Below are 18,979 nucleotides of genomic sequence, written 5' to 3' on the forward strand. Positions count from 1 at the left end.
TTTGAATACATGGGTATTTTTCAATATTTCTCCATGAGTCTGCAGCATCTGCAATGTTTGTTAAAGACATGTCTGATTGAGAATGTACAGCAAAAAGAAATTGCATCCTCTTCATTCACACATTTATTGTCACATTGTGCAAAGAGCTGGGCAACAAACGTGTCATTTGGTAGAAGGTAGTGTTGTCAAAAGTACCGGTACTTCGGTAACAAGTTGATACTAAAATAAAAAATATTATACCAGTGTTTCTGCAGTACCGAGAACCGACTCGATCCGGTACAACGCTCAGTATGACGGACACACGACTGCATTAAAATGCTCAGACTTATTTTGAACATGTGCGCCAATTACACTTTTTACACTGAAATGGACACTTAATCAAATTAAAATTGTGACATGTACTAGTGTGATTTATTAAACCACTAAAGGCTGCAATCTTACTCTGGATGAGCTGTGTACTTTAAAAAATCTGACCGCTCATCCACTATAAACTCCGCAGACACAGACTCATTCACGTTATAGAAGATGACAGAGCACTTAGCCGTTGTGAACAATGCAGCACATGTAAAATATGGATTATTTAATTAAAATAACAGCATTTGCGCTTTAATCTCAGCTCAGCTTTAATTATATTGCATTTAAAACAACAGTGTTGACCAAAGTGCTTCGTAGTAATACAATTTAAAACAATAAAAAAATCACCACATGCACAAACACCAGTAATCTAAAATACAAACACTCCAAAACTTTGTCCCACATTACATTTGTCAGACTCATAGAACAGTGTTTACCTGGAAAAGTTAAGCTTCTGCCAAAAAATGCACGTCATAATAAAAAGCACAATTCAAAATAAAACCCAGATGCCTGAAATTGAAGAAATTGCGACAGAAATGTACTACAACTGTACAATTAAAATATGTTATATGCACAGTAGTAATAATAATAATTATTATTATTATTATTATTATTATTATTATTAAGCAATACATCACAAGCAAGACAGCTGTTGAATAAAAGTATATAAAAAAAAAATGCAATGACATATTGAGAAGTTCAGAAGTTGATGATGAAATTAAATTAAACTTAAAATAAAAATAAAAAAATGGTCTGGAAAGTTCTGGAAAATAATAATTATTATACTATATTCATTAAAATAATTAAAAATAACTAAACTGGTGTGTTTAATGTTACATTATTATATTAACACTTTTGCTGTGGTATCATGAACTGTGAAATTTCACATGTATCGGTACCACCTACAATACAACACTATTCAATATAACAACTATTCAAAAGTATATTAAAGCACCATGAACTAAAATAAAACAAAGTACAAACTTGTAAAGTATGCATATTTATACATAATATTATATAAAAGTACATTACAATATATTTATATAATCTAATGAATTATACAAATATAAATATTATGTTTACATTATATAAAATATGAAAACACCCAAATATTAAAATGTAAAGTGTTTTACACTTTAAAATGGACCAAAATTGGAAAATTTACATTGTGGTTATTTTTATCAGTCATTAGTTGCTTTTGCATTATTTCGGCATTGAACTGTACTTGTTCTCACGGTCATGGAGCTCATTCTCTCTCTTCCGGTGTCTGCTCTGCTGCAATCCAAAAGAAGTGATTGTGAAGATGGAGTCATTTTTCCATGTGAATGAGCGTGATTGTTTATCCAATCAAGGCTTGTCGTAGAACGCATGTCCACATGAAGCTTTCATTTCATGAAATGCATCCAATAAAAACAGACTGCTGTAGCTCATTTTAGTGCAAGAATCTGAGTGTGATGAAAACATTCATATCAGCTTGACGTCTTGTCCTTTCTTCAGTAAAAGCAGCAGCTCATTGGTCACTTGACGAGAACACAAGACCCACCTCAGTGACAGAATTATTTTTTCCAAACAAAACGGATGTTTTTTTTCAGTCTTTGAAGCCATTAACTAGCCGGGAGTCCCGACAGTTAAGTGATTAAAACTTCCCCCTGAGAGATGCTTATACGTGCGTGGCCTCCCTCTGCCAGGCCGGTGATTATGTTAATGAAGCAAACACTTGAAAATCATTGGAAAAATCGGCCACCTATAGGGACGTGTTTTTGCACTTGTGTCCATTGTGCCACAAAAAAAAAACAAAATAAAAAAAAAAAAAAACGCACACCTAAATAAACTACTCGACCAAATTAATCGATCGACTAGTCAGTTTTTGGACAACTAGTCGATCATCCTGACCCACTCCTTTCCTTTAGGTAGAGAAAGGTAACATTTTTGTCCGCTGCCACCTTATCTGTACCAGAAAGATACAACCTCCCAGTTATTCCTTCCCAATCGGCAACTACCTCTGCTCTCCCTCTTTTCATTATCTTTATTATATATCTCCAATTTCACAAACACATTAGTATTCAAAACCATCATCTGGACTCCGGGGAGGCCACAGGAAGCACAGCAAACATAAAAGCGCTACCTGCGCCAGCAGATCCATCATCATAGCCAAAGAGGGGCCTTCGTCTCTGAGTGAGTCCAATGTGTGACAGCAGCAGCAGGCATGGAATCTCAATAAATCACAGAGTGCCACCCTTCAGCCACCATCATCTCCTGCACAGTCCAAAGGTGAGATGCCCTCAATGGCCAAGCATCTGATTACAGTGTTGCTGAACCACAGACCAGTGCAGATAAAAGGCACCAACACATGCTCATAATTAAGGACAAAATGAAAGAATCCCACACCGCAGCTGAGAAGCCACATTAGCCTTTGAATTAAGACTTGGGAGGATACATTCCAGGGATGCATTCTTGACTAACATAAACAGCGATGTTTAAACTGTCATCTGCGCATGCACCAGCCGCACAGGGCTCCATTGTTGTGGAACGCCTCATCCTTGCAGAATCTCATTACTGCATGCATAGAGATTGTGTACTTTAAAGTTAACCACAGCTCTAGGGGGTGTTGTATGAAGACACTGCACATATAGCAGAAAATCACGGCAAAACAAACTGAAACATTTTATAGTTTGCCGCAATTTAAGCTTATTAATTGCACTTCAAAGTTAAATCCAACAGCACTGCAGAAGTTTTTCCCTCTGATTACGGAGTACTTGCAATCTACATAGGAGCCAGTGCAGTATGCCTGATTGTTTCACACATTTCATGTAAAAATAGCCAAATTCTACAGCTGCTACTTTGACTTCCTTCAGTTAATAAGAGCCAGGTGCACCCTTCAGAATAAACAGGTATGTTCAAATATTTTCACAGGCAGCAGAGACAGAGTACACTTCAATGTCAGCTATTCATCACATTTCTGAGCAGGCAGAGTGAAGCAGGCGTGCTATGATCTGTGCCAAGGTTTTAGACAATTCATCTGTACTTTCTCTGCAGGGACATGAAACAGGCCTTACGGGTAACAAGGCCCTTCAACAAACCTTGTAAATAATCTGTCCACACCCTTTTACAGAGCTAGCATTGCTTTTCATTCAGTTGTTTGGTACACACATGAACCATTTTGAGAACTGAAGTATCTATCTTCTCAAAATGGCAGGATCTGGAACGGCTTCAGTACCAAATGAATCATCTCGCTTAAGCACACAAGTTTGAGTTCAGATGAGGGCTTGAATTTACACACTATAAGACATACAAATTTGAATGAGGAGGAAACATGTAATGCACCTGTTAAGCAAAAAATGGAATCTCAGAATTCTATTGCTGCTTGCAAACATTTAAGCACAGTTACAAAACCTTGCAAGGTGCCTTGCTGCCTACTGTCTACATGGGCAGCTGCTTTTTTAAACCTATGGTTTACCGTTTTTCAAATGCCATTCTGTCTCAATGGCAGGCAAAGATACGGATTTGTCCACGTTAAGCATAATCTAAATGATTCTTTTTTGCCTTTGAGTTGGGAGCATGCCTATGGTGGGACAGTTCACCCAAAAATGAAAATTCTCTCATCGTTTACTCATACTCTTAATTTACCATCATGTCATCCCAGATGTGTGACTTACTTTCATCTGCTGAACACAAATTAAGATTTTTAGAAGAATATTTCAGAAGAGCCAATAAGGACATAAAGTCAGCATTAAAGTAATCCATATAACTCCAGTGGTTAAATCCATGTCTTCAGAAGAGATGATAGGTGTGAGTGAGAAACAGATTCATATTAAAGTTATTTTTAACAATAAATCACCACCTTTTACCAGCCCCAACCAGTAGGAGGCTGAATGAAAATGTAAGTCACCACCAGAATGTGTGAGTGAAAGTGTGGATTTACAGTTAAAAAGGAATAGAAATCACTTGAATAGTGATCTTTTTCTCACCCACATCTATCATATTGCTTCAGAATATATGGATTTCACACTGGAACCTTATGGATTACTTTCACTGTATGCTGCCATTATGTTCTTTATGGAGCTTCAAAGATTTAGTCACCATTCACTTGCATTGAACGGACCTACAGAGCTGAAATCTTCAAAAAATCTTAATTTGCATTCAGCTGGTATGGCATGAGGGTGAGTAAATTAGAATTTTCATTTATGGGTGATCTACCACTTTAAAACACTGCCTTCTTAGGTAGCTCACAAGGGTTTTGGAAGAGAGCCTCTATATCTTCATGATAAGACAGCAATGTGATATAACCAAGGCTATAAAGGTAGTACAGTTACACAAAGAACTGCAGCAATAATATCTCTCAACCTGTCATAGCTCTTGGATACTGACTATTGACCATCAACACCAGCTATTTCATCAAAAGAATTGCTTGAAATTACATTGCAGCAGTCGGCTGTCAGATGAGGCCTATTCTACATTAGGATTGCAGGGATGAAATAGATTTTTTATTGCCTTTTCTACAGCCTTTGCACACCATTCACACGAATCTAGTTAATTGACTTCAAAAGAGAGAGAGGGTAATTCATTGCAGACATAAGACATGACTGCATATAACACATCACCAGGCCAGAGCCTTAATCAGCCACACATTCGCTTATCAAAAACAATACTGCGCTTTTATCTGCTCAAGCACAGCCCATGCCACATTCTTGCCCTTCCAATCCCAAGTCGATTTCCATTAACTTCAAATATAAAGCCACCTAAAAGTCCCCATGGGTCATACCATAGAGGGCGGGGTTTATTTTCCATTAGCCCGTCCACCCAGACCTGCCAGTCACCCAGCTTTTGTCTGAGTTCACTGATCTGCCAACAAACCTAATCGTTAAACTCAATACGTTCAAGCGGCCTTGAACAAAGGCAGGTCCTGCTTTGCTTTAAACAGTGAAGTGATCTTTTCTGCTGCAAATAGAAAGGCAATGGTTCTTACCTTCGTGAGGGTGTGACGCCCAGAGCTGGGCCATTTGTAAGCTGGCTGGGTTGGGGGCTCGGAAGGCTGGATCCGAGGACAGAGGGTTTGGCCCCCCATGAGTGCTGGAGGCGTATCCGCTAAGGAATGGGCTTGAGGCACCTGGGAAGGAATCACCTGAGAAAAAGAACAGAGGATCAAACGTTTGCTTATCAAGTGACTGAATGAAATGAAAAATAAAGACCACAAGCATTGTCATCTGATATGATGACATTCCACTCAGAAGAATAGTCTTGGCAAAAGCAGAATGATTACTCTGAACCTTTTGAAATTCCACAGCCAGATGGGCTTTTAATTCGCTTTAAAGAAGAAATGTTTACCGAGAGGCACAGAAAGACCACAAACACGAATAGCCTTTGCTTGTAAACAAATGTCACGAATAATTATTAGTCATCCTAACTATTATGTTAACTGTCATTTCAATAGCCACCAGATGTGCAGCTTAGAGCTGGAACGTCTAAATAAAACTGTTTTCATTTGCCGGATTTAACATTGGAGCCAGACAACGCAGAGAAGTGTATGGTATTCAGTTGACAGACTCTCCAGAGCTTTTAAAGTCTAATGGATAAAAACAACAATGATGGCACAATCAGTTCATCCACAGTGATCATTACAAACGTTTCAAATGCTGGTGGGGTACACAGAGAAGTGGGATGGGTCACTTGTTTTGATTAGAGCATGTTTTCCCAAAACTGGAAACTACAGGTGAAACTCGAAAAATTAGAATATCGTGCAAAAGTTCATTAATTTCAGTAATTCAACTTAAAAGGTGAAACTAATATATTATATAGACTCATTACAAGCAAAGTAAGATATTTCAAGCCTTTATTTGATATAATTTTGATGATTATGGCTTACAGCTTATGAAAACCCCAAATTCAGAATCTCAGAAAATTAGAATATTGTGAAAAGGTTCAGTATTGTAGGCTCAAAGTGTCACACTCTAATCAGCTAAACACCTGCAAAGGGTTCCTGAGCCTTTAAATGGTAAAAAGGTAATTGCAAAAGAAGTTGGATGTTCTCAAAGTGCTGTATCAAAGCACATTAATAGAAAGTTAAGTGGAAGGGAAAAGCGTGGAAGAAAAAGGTGCACAAGCAGCAGGGATGACCGTAGCCTGGAGAGGATTGTCAGGAAAAGGCCATTCAAATGTGTGGGGGAGCTTCACAAGGAGTGGACTGAGGCTGGAGTTACTGCATCAAGAGCCACCACACACAGACGGGTCCTGGACATGGGCTTCAAATGTCAAACGTCTTACCTGGGCTAAAGAAAAAAAGAACTGGTCTGTTGCTCAGTGGTCCAAAGGAGCAAATTTTGCATCTCATTTGGAAACCAAGGTCCCAGAGTCTGGAGGAAGAATGGAGAGGCACACAATCCAAGATGCTTGAAGTCCAGTGTGAAGTTTCCACAGTCTGTGTTGGTTTGGGGAGCCATGTCATCGGCTGGTGTTGGTCCACTGTGCTTTATTAAGTCCAGAGTCAACGCAGCCGTCTACCGGGACATTTTAGAGCACTTCATGCTTCCTTCAGCAGACAAGCTTTATGGAGATGCTGACTTCATTTTCCAGCAGGACTTGGCACCTGCCCACACTGCCAAAAGTACCAAACCTGGTTCAATGACCATGGTATTACTGTGCTTGATTGGCCAGCAAACTCGCCTGATCTGAACCCCATAGAGAATCTATGGGGCATTGCTAAGAGAAAGATGAGAGACATGAGACCAAACAATGCAGAAGAGCTGAAGGCCGCTATTGAAGCATCTTGGTCTTCCATAACACCTCAGCAGTGCCACAGGCTGATAGCATCCATGCCACGCCGCACTGAGGCAGTAATTAATACAAAAGGGGCCCAAACCAAGTACTGAGTACATATGCATGATTATACTTTTCAGAGGGCCGACATTTCTGTATTTAAAATCCTTTTTTTATTGATTTCATGTAATATTCTAATTTTCTGAGATTCTGAATTTGGGGTTTTCATAAGCTGTAAGCCATAATCATCAAAATTATATCAAATAAAGGCTTGAAATATCTTACTTTGCTTGTAATGAGTCTATATAATATATTAGTTTCACCTTTTAAGTTGAATTACTGAAATTAATGAACCTTTGCACGATATTCTAATTTTTCGAGTTTCACCTGTAGAGGTGGGGGTAAATATTTAGGCTAAATGTAACTTACAATCAAATGAAAGTATAGCAATATTTTAACTCGAAATGCTATCCCTCTTAACTCACAGTAATTTTTCTTTTGGGGAAAAGAAAAAGATTGGCCATCATTCAGAGCAAGTGTTTGAGAAGGCGAAACAAATTAAAACACTCGAGCTACGAAAATAATTGAGCAGAACACAGAAGTCCAATGTAGATTAATGATAAACAGATTATAAAGACACAGAGCATAAAGTATCATAATATTATCTTATCATTACTCTGGTATCGATGTAATATTGTATCGCCAACCCCTACTAAATCTGTCCGGCATTGTCAAACTATACTATAGCACATTGTTTGCATTTAATCAGTAAAATAAACCCTAAAGGTCCACACGCCACACTATCTATTCAAGCATGACGTAAAACAGGGGAGGCAGTCTAAATTAATGAGCCCTTCCCCCAGTTCCTTCAATACAACCTCTTTCTCAGTTCCCACATGTCTTTCCTCAATCCAGCGTGGGAGGAGAGCTTCACACTTATTACTCAAACCAGAGATGGACTCAGACACACTTTCACAGATACACACACACACACACACACACACAGCACTTCTGTGACACAGACACCATAGCACAATGGGTCCATTTTTTGCATGTGTAAATAGTGCATTAGCATGACAAGAGGAGGAACAACAACAAGGCATCAGTGGCAACATGAGCCTTTTGTAGCAGAGGTTAGCATGTGATTAACCTAGGAGGGAAGCAGTCTTGCTCTGCTGATGAACCGTTGGGCCATTGTATTCCACATCGCTAATGGCAGATGCGAACCCTTTGGACTGCACCTAAACATTAACCACAGGACAGATTACACCTCTGGATGGGTTGGATATGGAAGGAAATGTAAGAGATAACAATCAGGAAGTCCATACTGCCTTACAAAACAAAAAGTTATTATCATTTTCATGACATTTCAAGGCATCCTTTGTTATGTGACAAAACATCTTATCTCAAATGTGTGTCATTTTGAAGAAAAATGGTAGTCGTTTGTACAGTAACTTCAAAAAGCCCTAGTGAAACAAAGCATGAGTACAGTAACATCCATTCTGCACTCTGCGTAGTTACTGCCTTTTTGCTTTGTAGGGCAGCATAGTTTGGGTGATTGGCATCCACTAGATGTTAGAATATTGCTGGAAGGATTTGATTCCATTAAGCACCAATAATAAAGTCAGGCATTTCTATTGGGTAGTTAGGCAAGTGTTCATTGAGGTCGAGTTCAAGGCTTTGTGGAGTTCAGTCATCTCAATTGACTATTTCTGTACTGTCCTTGCTTTATGTTGGCCTTGGTTTGTGCATGTAACTATTGTCACATTAAAACAGGGAAGGGACTTTCCTAAACTTGTGTCAAAATGTTGGAAGCTAAGAATACTATAGAACATCTTTCTGAATTGAGAAAAAGAAACCATTCCAAAAATAGAAAGCCCTGTCGCTCATTGTGTGCTGCAGCTGGTTAGGACAAAAACTCTGATTAACATGGAAAAGATGTCACTGTGTCTGGTTAGGACACTGTTAAACAATAAAAAAAACTTGCCTCAGATGGATCATCATTCTTGATGGTGAATCATGAATTCACTTTTTAGAGACTCCCAAAGATTCTTAATATGGTCAATTTACTGCCAAAGTTTGCTTATGGCTGTGTACTCAAATTTATACAACTGTTAGTGCTGGGTGTTGATGAATGACAATTCCGAAATTCTGCCTACACCTTGGTCTTGTAGTATACATTCTTTCACATTATTGAATCAATAAAGCTCAAAACCATTTCCGCAGTTGTATCCTTCTACAATATCTGCAGGCTGCATGTATCTCTAAAAGTATCACAGGGATGTCTGCTCCACTGAAATGGAAAGCAAGCAGGAGCTCTTGACAAATAAACAAATAAAAAACTCAAAGCTAACATTACATATGCACTGAGAACCACAGACCTCAACAGAAACCAAAAACTGTTGCCTTGATTAAAGCTTACCAAGGAGTATGTCCAAGAAGTCAACTGTTTCACATTATCCCATCTGCACAACATTTATCACTGCCATTCAATCTCACCTGAACCCAGAGTTTGCAGGGTATGTTAATGTTTTCCAATCACTCAGCATCAAACACACACAGTTATCCTTTTGGATACGTATGGGGAAATGCAGTTCAGTGGGTCACAAATAGTTCAGTCAAAGCCCTTAACATAAGGGCTTTTCAGAAGGGTCGAATAATTTTACTCCTCCAACATAAAAGGCACAGTCAGTCAAAGACACACTGAACAGTAGGGCTGTGTGTTTTTTCAGTTTTTTTCCAAATTAGAGTTGACATGATTTTTATTTTTTATAATTTTACAAATCGAGAAATCAAGATTTTGCATTGAAAACACTGTAGTTAGATATGATGTAAATCCACCAAAAGCTGAATTAGGAAGACAAATATTATTTTTGACAGTCTTAATGCCACTCCAGATCTTATCAGCTGCACGTGTGTGGCACGCCCCAAATTAACGCAACCTCAGTGTGATTGTAGCTCAACTTCGTCCATCATGCATGTATACAACGGCTTAAACCATAAATTGCCTTGACTTATGCATGTTGATGAACCGTCTCCTTTCTTTGGCCCATAAAATGTATCAAATACTATCAAATAATTTAGATAGACTATATTTGGGAGAATCAAATATCCACCACTCCTTTTTCCATGATGATTCAGATAGATCGCCAATTATTGCTTTGTTCTGTGATGTGTTTCAAGTATACAGCATCTATATAGCCAACATTTGGCAAGCGATCATTTTGATGAACGTTGCAAGTTGAATTGTAATGTTAAATTATTTCATATTGCTGCACTGCTCAAATGTGAAACGCTAGAGGGTGCATCTTTCTCTATCTGCAGGGGTTTATGAATATACACAAATTGTTTGCTAAACAATGAGTACTTTCTTGATAAACTTGTTTATTTACAGATATTGATTTCTAGATAACTTTGTTTTGATAAAATTAATACCTACACTGGCTAAGTATTTTGCAGTTTTCTTATTTTATTTTATAACATTATGAACCCCCTGTGGTGCATTTGTAAATTTTTCTTGCACACATTTGTTTCCTATAATGAAAAGAACTTGAATTTCTCTAACCAGTTTGCCTTGCATTTTAGTAAAGAACATGCAATATGAATCATGTTGGAGTGCATTTAAAAGCTGGAAAAATTCAAATTGTGAATTGTCCATAAATTTGATCAAAATCAGATTAAATTTTTTTGCCATATCGCACATCCCTTCTGAACAGCACAGAGGAATTTCCTAATTGCTCATGCTGCCCAACTCAACTGGAACCCAAGGCTTTGCGTTGAACTTTTGCAATTCCCAGACCAACACCCCTTATAATTAAAGCCAGCCCCTTAAAAACAATTCAGAAAGAACTCTTGTAAATTAGAGAAAAGAGACACTAATTAAAATAAAATAATAAAAGAAACCAGGACCATTAAAATACTCAGAGGTACTCTTAACTGGTCCTTCAAAGCCCACCACCTGCTCTGGAAAAAAACAAAAAACAAAAGGTGGCATTATGATAGACGTTGCAATGCAGTGCAGACATAACCTATGCTCAGCTGACAAATTCACAAATAAAAAAGGAAAACATATAGTAGATTTACATTTATTGTAATTTAAGCAATAAGCAGGACAGAATTACACAAGAACACAATACATTTGTAAATTAACACATATTTAAAGTCTGCTCAACCCTGATATCATCTTACTGAGCCCATATTATGCTACAGGTTCATCTTTTTATTTTGGGGGTATACTAGCATAGGTTAACATGCTTTAATGTAAAAAAAAAAACCACATTATTTTACCAGGCGTTTCAGGAGAAGTGTTTTCTGTGGGAGAGAGTAACTCTCTTTGGCATGAACTTTGTGTTTGTAACTTTGCAGACCTTTTACATGCACAAACAGCTATGTTACACACTAAAGGTAAAATTCTAAAAAGCATAATAGAGCCTCTATAAGGTTTGGTTACAATTCATTTTGTCATGTGGCATTCCGTATCATGCAAAGTCGAGTGTTCAGCACGGTCAAAAGTTCAAGTAACAGTCTGATCAAAAGATACTCTTTTTCCACGAGCCCATACGGACTATGGCTGCTTTGTAAGGCTGTCAAATTAAAAATATAGTCGAATTTAAGATAAAAATGCACACTCGACTGCTTAAAAGAGCATTTGTATTTTGGATGTGTGCCAAGCACTTGTGAAAATTACAGTGTCTACGTCGTTACTGCAAGAGGCATGATGCAATAGACAAAGAAGTCCATCTGGCACTTGATTACATAGAAAAAGGTTGGACGTCTTTGAAGGTTGCATATCGACTATGCCCTGCTCTCTTATCAGCGTCTCGCTGCATAAGCAATGAGTACATACAACTGTATTAAATGAAAAAGGCTGTAGTACCGCCCTTATTATGAAGATTATTATGACGAGTCTGTGGCAGAAGAATAGCACCGGTATAGGCTACTGTGCAGCACCACGTTAACAAAAGAACCATCTATTGAAATGTTTCTCTTCTCATTTTATACATGCACTGTACTAATAACGAGGTTTGAGTTACGCAAACTGTGTGCAAAATGTAACGGCACACAGAGAACCAAAGTATACTTTTGCCTTTTCACATAATCAGTGAATAATCTCTTTGCTCATATTTTCTTGTAGCTATATATGCAAGAGAAACATATTGCACAAACCTTGCACAGAATCAGCTCAGGCAGCTGCAAAGTTCTCTTAGCAAGTTTCTACCATTAAGAGGAAGGCTTTTAGTGCCAGTTCCTTTTAACTTGCACTACTGGGAGTTCAAAGATTATGCCAGAAAACAGCTGTTCTTTTAGTTTTACTGCATGCCTAAAATTAAGAACCACCCTTGATGAGCACAAATTTGGTAACAGTTCCTATCCATTACGTTCTGCAAGCAGATATCAGCATTTTCACTTTTGCTAGTATTAAGGCCAAATGGAAAACAAGTAATTTGGGGATCTATCGCAGCTAGATGCTATACCTGCAAAGAGACAAAAACACATGTCAGAACATACCGTTTCTAACAAGTCAACCAGAATCTAATACAATAACCTGAATTCCTGCACTCCACTAGCACTGCAGGGCTCAAACTGAAACTTTTGTTCAGATGTTCTGAGTAAAAAATAAGTTTAGGCTCCACTTACTATTCAGCTACAAAGCCAAATGTGTGGAACAATCTGTCTGGCCTGCAATACAGCCTAAAAAATGGCAAAGATTATACATGGGCCTTTGTTGCATACTGTAGTGAATGTTTAGTTTAACATGCAGTTCTTCCCTTTAGTTTGAGCAGAAGAATACTTGCCAGTAAATATGATTGAGAGGAACAACAGGTACCATTATTTAAACAGGACTTAAGTCAAAAAAATCAAAAAATAAATAAATAAATAAGAGATTTTTCCTTTGTACTTCACACAAGGCAGTGTGTGTAATTTAAATGAAATCCCCGATGCAGTTTATTGTACTACTCCAAATCACAATCAATTACCAGAGGAAAAAAAGTGGTACATACAGGACTTTTAATAATAAAGAAGCCCGAAATACACGTGGGACTCTTATTTATGAAATGTCTCCGCTCCCAGTTGTGAGCTCACTGATGGCTGAATCGTTGAGAAAGTGAATCTGATTCAAACTGCTAACCTGCGCTCCTGTGTTCAAACACTCAGTTTTTTTCCGGCGATTCATGAAAAAGATCCGGTTCAAAAGAGTAATTTGGTCACGACTCTCTCACTCTGGGTTTGTTGTTGTGTGCGGTGCTCTTTTGCATGTAAAAGGTCTGCAAATTTACAAAGCACAAAGTCCTTGCAAAAGGGAGTTGTTCTCTCCCACAGACGACACTGCTCAAGAACTACAAGAAACAGGCTGTTTGTAGTCCAGCCATTTCTTCCGTTAAGTATCCACGTCACTATGTCACTCATTTGCATAATGCCCGCCTAAGAGCTACTTTGGACTACCCTCAAATAAACGTAGTTATAGCCGAGGCCAGGATGAGTTGGGTTAGTGTTGTCGCCATGTCGAGAGGACACAGTTTTCTTCACTGTGAAAGCAAAACCTCTTTGTTTGGACTTCCAAAAGGCAGATGAAATGAAGAATCAGTGGTTCAAAATTTTAATTATTTATCAGTACAACCTCAACCAATGCCGGATTTTCAAGATGGTTACTCCTGAAAGATGGTGCAGTTCCCACATTGTTGGGACAATCTGGCGCTTCAGGACCACAACCTGCAAGTACGCTTTATTATTTGTGGATTTATCTGCTACCGAGAGTTCAAATACAGTGTTTTGTGTTGTAGCTATACGTTGCACACTAGTGCACAGTTGTAGGCCTCTGCTAACCTAGCTAAAGTTACAGTGTTGAAATAGTTTTGCAAATCAGCTGCAGGTTCACTTTTACCTACAATTGTGTAAAATTATAGAGATTGTTGCTGTTCTTATCATAATGAATAGTGATAAATTGTGGAGATGGATTAATTTTTACATACAATCATTTTACATCTGCAATCCATGGTAATACTCTGCTAACTTGCCATGTAATGTTATTGATTTGGTAAGGGTTTCCTATTCAGCTGTGGGCCGGCTTTTACCTCAAACTGTGTAACAAAATGGTCAATATCAAGAGTCTTATACAATTATATAATAACAAGCTGTAATGTTTCAGCCGCTATCGGTAGTGCTAGAACTTGCTAACTAACTCCCTAATACCAATAATATCCAACTGGGAGTAAGCCTCTGTTCTCGGTTCATATCACAGGCGAAAAAAGTTCAGCTACACCCATTCCAGCAAAATATGACTAACTTAGATGCACTACGTGTCTTTTACTTGAAGCTTTGTTAGGTTCACAATAATCAACTGTGTACTTGCTACAAAATTAAAATTTACCACTGTGAAAAGTCCTGCTAAAATAGTGCTTGCGAATGTGGTTCGGCTCGATCAGCTTGTTCTTCCAAACTTTCATTATTGGACTCGGGCTAGAGCTGGTACGGAAAAAAACGACGGCACTGTTACCATAGTTACAGTAAAGTAACAGCTGCTCACGAAGACTTGTGATTACTTAGCAGCAGTGCAAGGCCATATTGCGATTTCAGTCTTATTACAATCCATTAGACAACCTAGACGGATATCAAATCGAAGTCTCGGAGTTAAATGTCTACAAGTGTTAGCATTTTGGATGGCTTTATATGCCAATACAGATAACTAAGTTGGGAAGACAATCCGATAACCGATTAATCGGCTGATAGGTTATAAAATTGATACTGAATGAAAAAATAACATTTAAAGCAGAAATGCATCGATTCTGAAACCTCCGTATAGGCCGATACCGATCCCCATCCGATACCAGTGTTGCTTTTTTGCATAATCAGTTTAGAATATCTTTACATTATAGTGTGAAACTAATTGAGAGTACTTTCTAATATGTAAATAAACACAAACCTCTAACACATTATTTCAATATTTGAAATACTTTATTATTAACTAGTATACTGGATAATGTAGCAGCAAAATTAACAGTAATTCCAGTCTTCAAAAATATTTCAACTTACACCTGGGCTTTAAATGATTCAGATCTCTATGTTGTTTAATTTAGTTGTAAGACATCAGTTAAATTTTCAGTTATTTTTTGGAACCCATTCAATTTAAATATTGTTATAAATTGTAAACAAATACTAATGCTGACAATAATAATATACATATATATATATATATTTAAATACAACAGTAATATATTTAAGTCGTGCATTTTTTAAACCCTCACGCTTTTAATTTTGACATTCCATCCAAACTCTGCAGGAAATCATGTATGTGTCTGTTTGTAGGCAAGTTCACAGTAGTTTAATTTGCTTCTTATTCAAAATCTGGTTAAACTCACCTTTGGTGCCATTCTAAATGCATATTATAAGTGAACCGACCTGCTGAGCATCTACATCTGATATGTTGTTATCGAGTATCGCTCAAATATTGCGCAACGCCGTGAAGGCTAAAAATAAACGCGCATGTGTAAACAGAGTAGCACCATTCACTAACGCGCTGTGCATGCATTTTATATATTTACTTATTAAACACAGCCTTGTGTGATTCAGAGCTATTGCACATCTTAAAGTGGCTGATCACGTCACTTCTGGTGAGGGGTCTTTAATGTGAAACTAGGGCAAACTAGTGAATTGCAATGTCTTATGCTTTAATGCTTCTATAAGATTTAGTGATATTTCTGTTTGAGTTTTGCGCTGTTACTCTCGTTTTAATTCTCCAGGAAACTCGTCACACGCACGACGCACGCACGCACGCACGCACACCGATCACTTGATTATCTAATCAAAATGACAAAAATACTTATTAATGTGAGGATAAAAAATTTATTTTTATACGTTTCTCTTTACTGCATGAAGACATTTTTCTCAAATCTCTCACTACCTTTAAATATACAACTTTTAGCTACCTAAAGCATAAACGTGACTGGATATAAACTAATGCAAATAGATGGTAATACATTTTATTTAAGCATTTGGGTAGGACTTGCATGTTTTTTTGTCACATTGTTCTAACCGCTTGGTTACTTTAATGTTAGCGAGGCATCAATGGTAGTTTTTATTTCTCCTCTAGAGGCCGCTCTCATACTGTATAATGAATGCGTGCCCTTTCACAGCCTCTCCAGCACCGGACACAATGGGGGAAAATTATCAATGTGGATTTTTGCCGATAACCGATAGTTCCAGAAATTGTTATCAGTGCCGATTAATCGGCAAAACCATTGGTCGACCTCTAGTTTTCCACTCAAAATGTAACTGTGACATTCGTAACGAAGAGATGTCATGTCTGTAACAATGGTTTTCATCCCATTTATGTGAACAACAATTAAATCTTAGTGCCAACCCTCCTACATTCTGTTGCTGATATTATTTCTGGATTTTTACAAGTGTGTGGACTCCCAAAATTTCATGTCGTCTTAGTCACATTAAAGTTCCTGATCTAAAGTGAAAGAACTTTAAGACTGAACCTTTTCTGATGTCTGGAGTCTATCTGCAGGTGTTTATGATGAATGGTTTGATATACTGGCCATTAGTACTTTGGGATGTTAAACTAAGTTTTTCCTGCATATGTCACATTTGTTATGCTGGAATTGCCGTCATAACAGAATGAACTATGAAATGTGGAATGTCACAGAATTTCACATATTTGAGATAAAATGTATGAATACACATTAAATCCTATTAAAATCTTGATGTCATAATGTGGTGATTTAACTGCTTCTAAGTTATTAGACATGTTCAAAATTGTGTACAGTCAAGAGTATGTCATTTTTTTTAGGACAAACTTCTCAGCCGGCAAAACTGTACATTCTTAAGGTATGGATGTTAAAATGAATAATTTATACATTTGCATCACGGGACTGTGGCCACGTTCTCGGATGAAGAAATGATAACAGCGAAAATAGTCTACTCTGGTTTTGTTAAACAATTGCCATTTAAGCACAAGGAACTTTCTTGGTTTATATAGTACATCACTTACAGTTGAGAAGAGTAGTGCAACTTTATTTAACTTTTTAAATGAGACGTCTCCTAAGCTACTGAGGTAAAGTGTCCAGTCGATCTGCATTTCGGAAAGGAAAAGTAGGTTATTACAGCTATTTCTCAGCTTACTCTTCTGAATACTGAGGATTCTGACATACTATTTCAGAAATATATTTCTAATAAATAGTAAAATGTTATATTACATTTTGTATATCAATAATAATTACAATATATTTAACCAATATCTCACAAGCAAGAGTCATTTTGTACTAAATAAATGATTATTTCATTACTACTAGTGTGTGGTTTGTAGTCAAAAAAATTCTGAAAATAATACTGATTTCATAGGATCCTAGTTACCAGAAGCAACAACATGAGCCAGCACTAGAAAGGTCAAGCACATCTGTTACCATATTCAAGTATTCAAGCCTTCTTTTCAAGACAGAACACTGTTTATTTTACAAAAGTATCATTTGTTCACAGGGTGTCTTTTTAAGGTGCTATAAGCCCATAGCTGCAGCCTTGTTGCCATGGAACAACGTGAGCAAGCCAGTCAAATAATAATAAAAAAAAATGATATATTAATAATGTTGCACTACAATTAACTCATGCTGGCAGATGTTTAGCATGCTACAGCTTTCTCATAATATAAAAGCTGCTCATCAACATTGTACTTCAGCGACATAGAAAATAAGAATCTGGATGGGTTGCACAAACAAGTATTAATTTTACATTTAGATTACATCAAGGTTTATCTGATAATTTTGTTGCAACAAACTTATAATCACGGTTACATTTTAAGGACGGATTTGATCCTGATTAAAATTGTACAGTAAATCTGAATCAACTTTAATGCTGTTGCTCCAATACTTTAATCTCTTATTTAAATCTCAGTTAGGGGTTAACTTTAAACTTGCTGCTGAGATGATTTAAATAAAAAAGCAGACCTACAATTAAACATGAATGACTGGGCAAATGAACAGTGGATGTGTTGTCTGCCCTTTGAGAGACATTTGTCATATTATTTATGTTTATTATGGTCTGAAATGTTGGGCCATTGGCCGCAATGTGTAATTTCAAATTCGGTATGAGAGTGCAGTGGCTCGTCTCAGTGGCAGTGCAATTACCTGCTTCCCCATCCTTCACATACAGAGACACTGGACAGAGACGAGTCTCTCAAGGAGAAGTGAGAGTAAAGTGTAATTTCGGCATTTAACGAAAATGGTTACAAGTGACAGGTGATCATTATAGCTCCCCTCCTCTCTTATACTAATTTCAGTCTGCAGATTAGCACATGACAAATGCCTCGAGTAAGAAAGAAAAAAATATACTTCAAAAAAATTAAAGGGTACAATCAAGCCCTTTAAAAAAATTAAATAAAAATATAAATCCATGTGAGCTTAAGGTCAAAACAAAAATAAAATTAACATTATTACCAAACTGGAAAACAGAACATGTTTGCTAATTGCAGCTTCACAAATTCAAACTGCACTCCTTTTTCCCTTCTTGTATTTCATAAGGCGGCTTGTTCAGAAACACAGCAAATTTGTTTATGACAACTCCAATAAATGGATTGCTTTACCGTGATTGCGCAAGGTTTAACAGTTACTTAACCTAAACCTGCTCAAAACCAAACAAATAAATTTAATTAACATCCCAGGTGAACAAAACTAAAGGAAAAAGTATATATGTGTTAAGTGTAACAACTTGGCAGGCTAAAATCGCCTGTCTCTTCATCACTTTGCAGGCACTGTAACAGGAGTCAGTGATATGAAAGCAGGGCTGGCTTTCATTTCAAATCCTTTGTTAGGTTTTCAGAGGCATGGCCTAATCCCAGGTCAGGTCACCGCTCCCCTGTGTGGACACGGACACAAAC

At 37.3% G+C, this 18,979-nt stretch overlaps 1 protein-coding gene across 1 annotated transcript in view; it reads right to left on the bottom strand.

Annotated features, from left to right (window-relative positions):
• Positions 1-18,979, bottom strand: part of LOC127647449 (trinucleotide repeat-containing gene 18 protein-like) — a 102,659-nt gene that overhangs the window by 61,559 nt on the left and 22,121 nt on the right. Inside the window, 1 exon segment of the mRNA XM_052131696.1 lies at positions 5,321-5,476. Within this exon segment, the coding sequence (XP_051987656.1) occupies positions 5,321-5,476 (156 nt within the window).

This window comes from Xyrauchen texanus, chromosome 8 (assembly GCF_025860055.1).
Source record: "Xyrauchen texanus isolate HMW12.3.18 chromosome 8, RBS_HiC_50CHRs, whole genome shotgun sequence".
Classification (NCBI taxonomy): Eukaryota; Metazoa; Chordata; class Actinopteri; order Cypriniformes; family Catostomidae; genus Xyrauchen; species Xyrauchen texanus.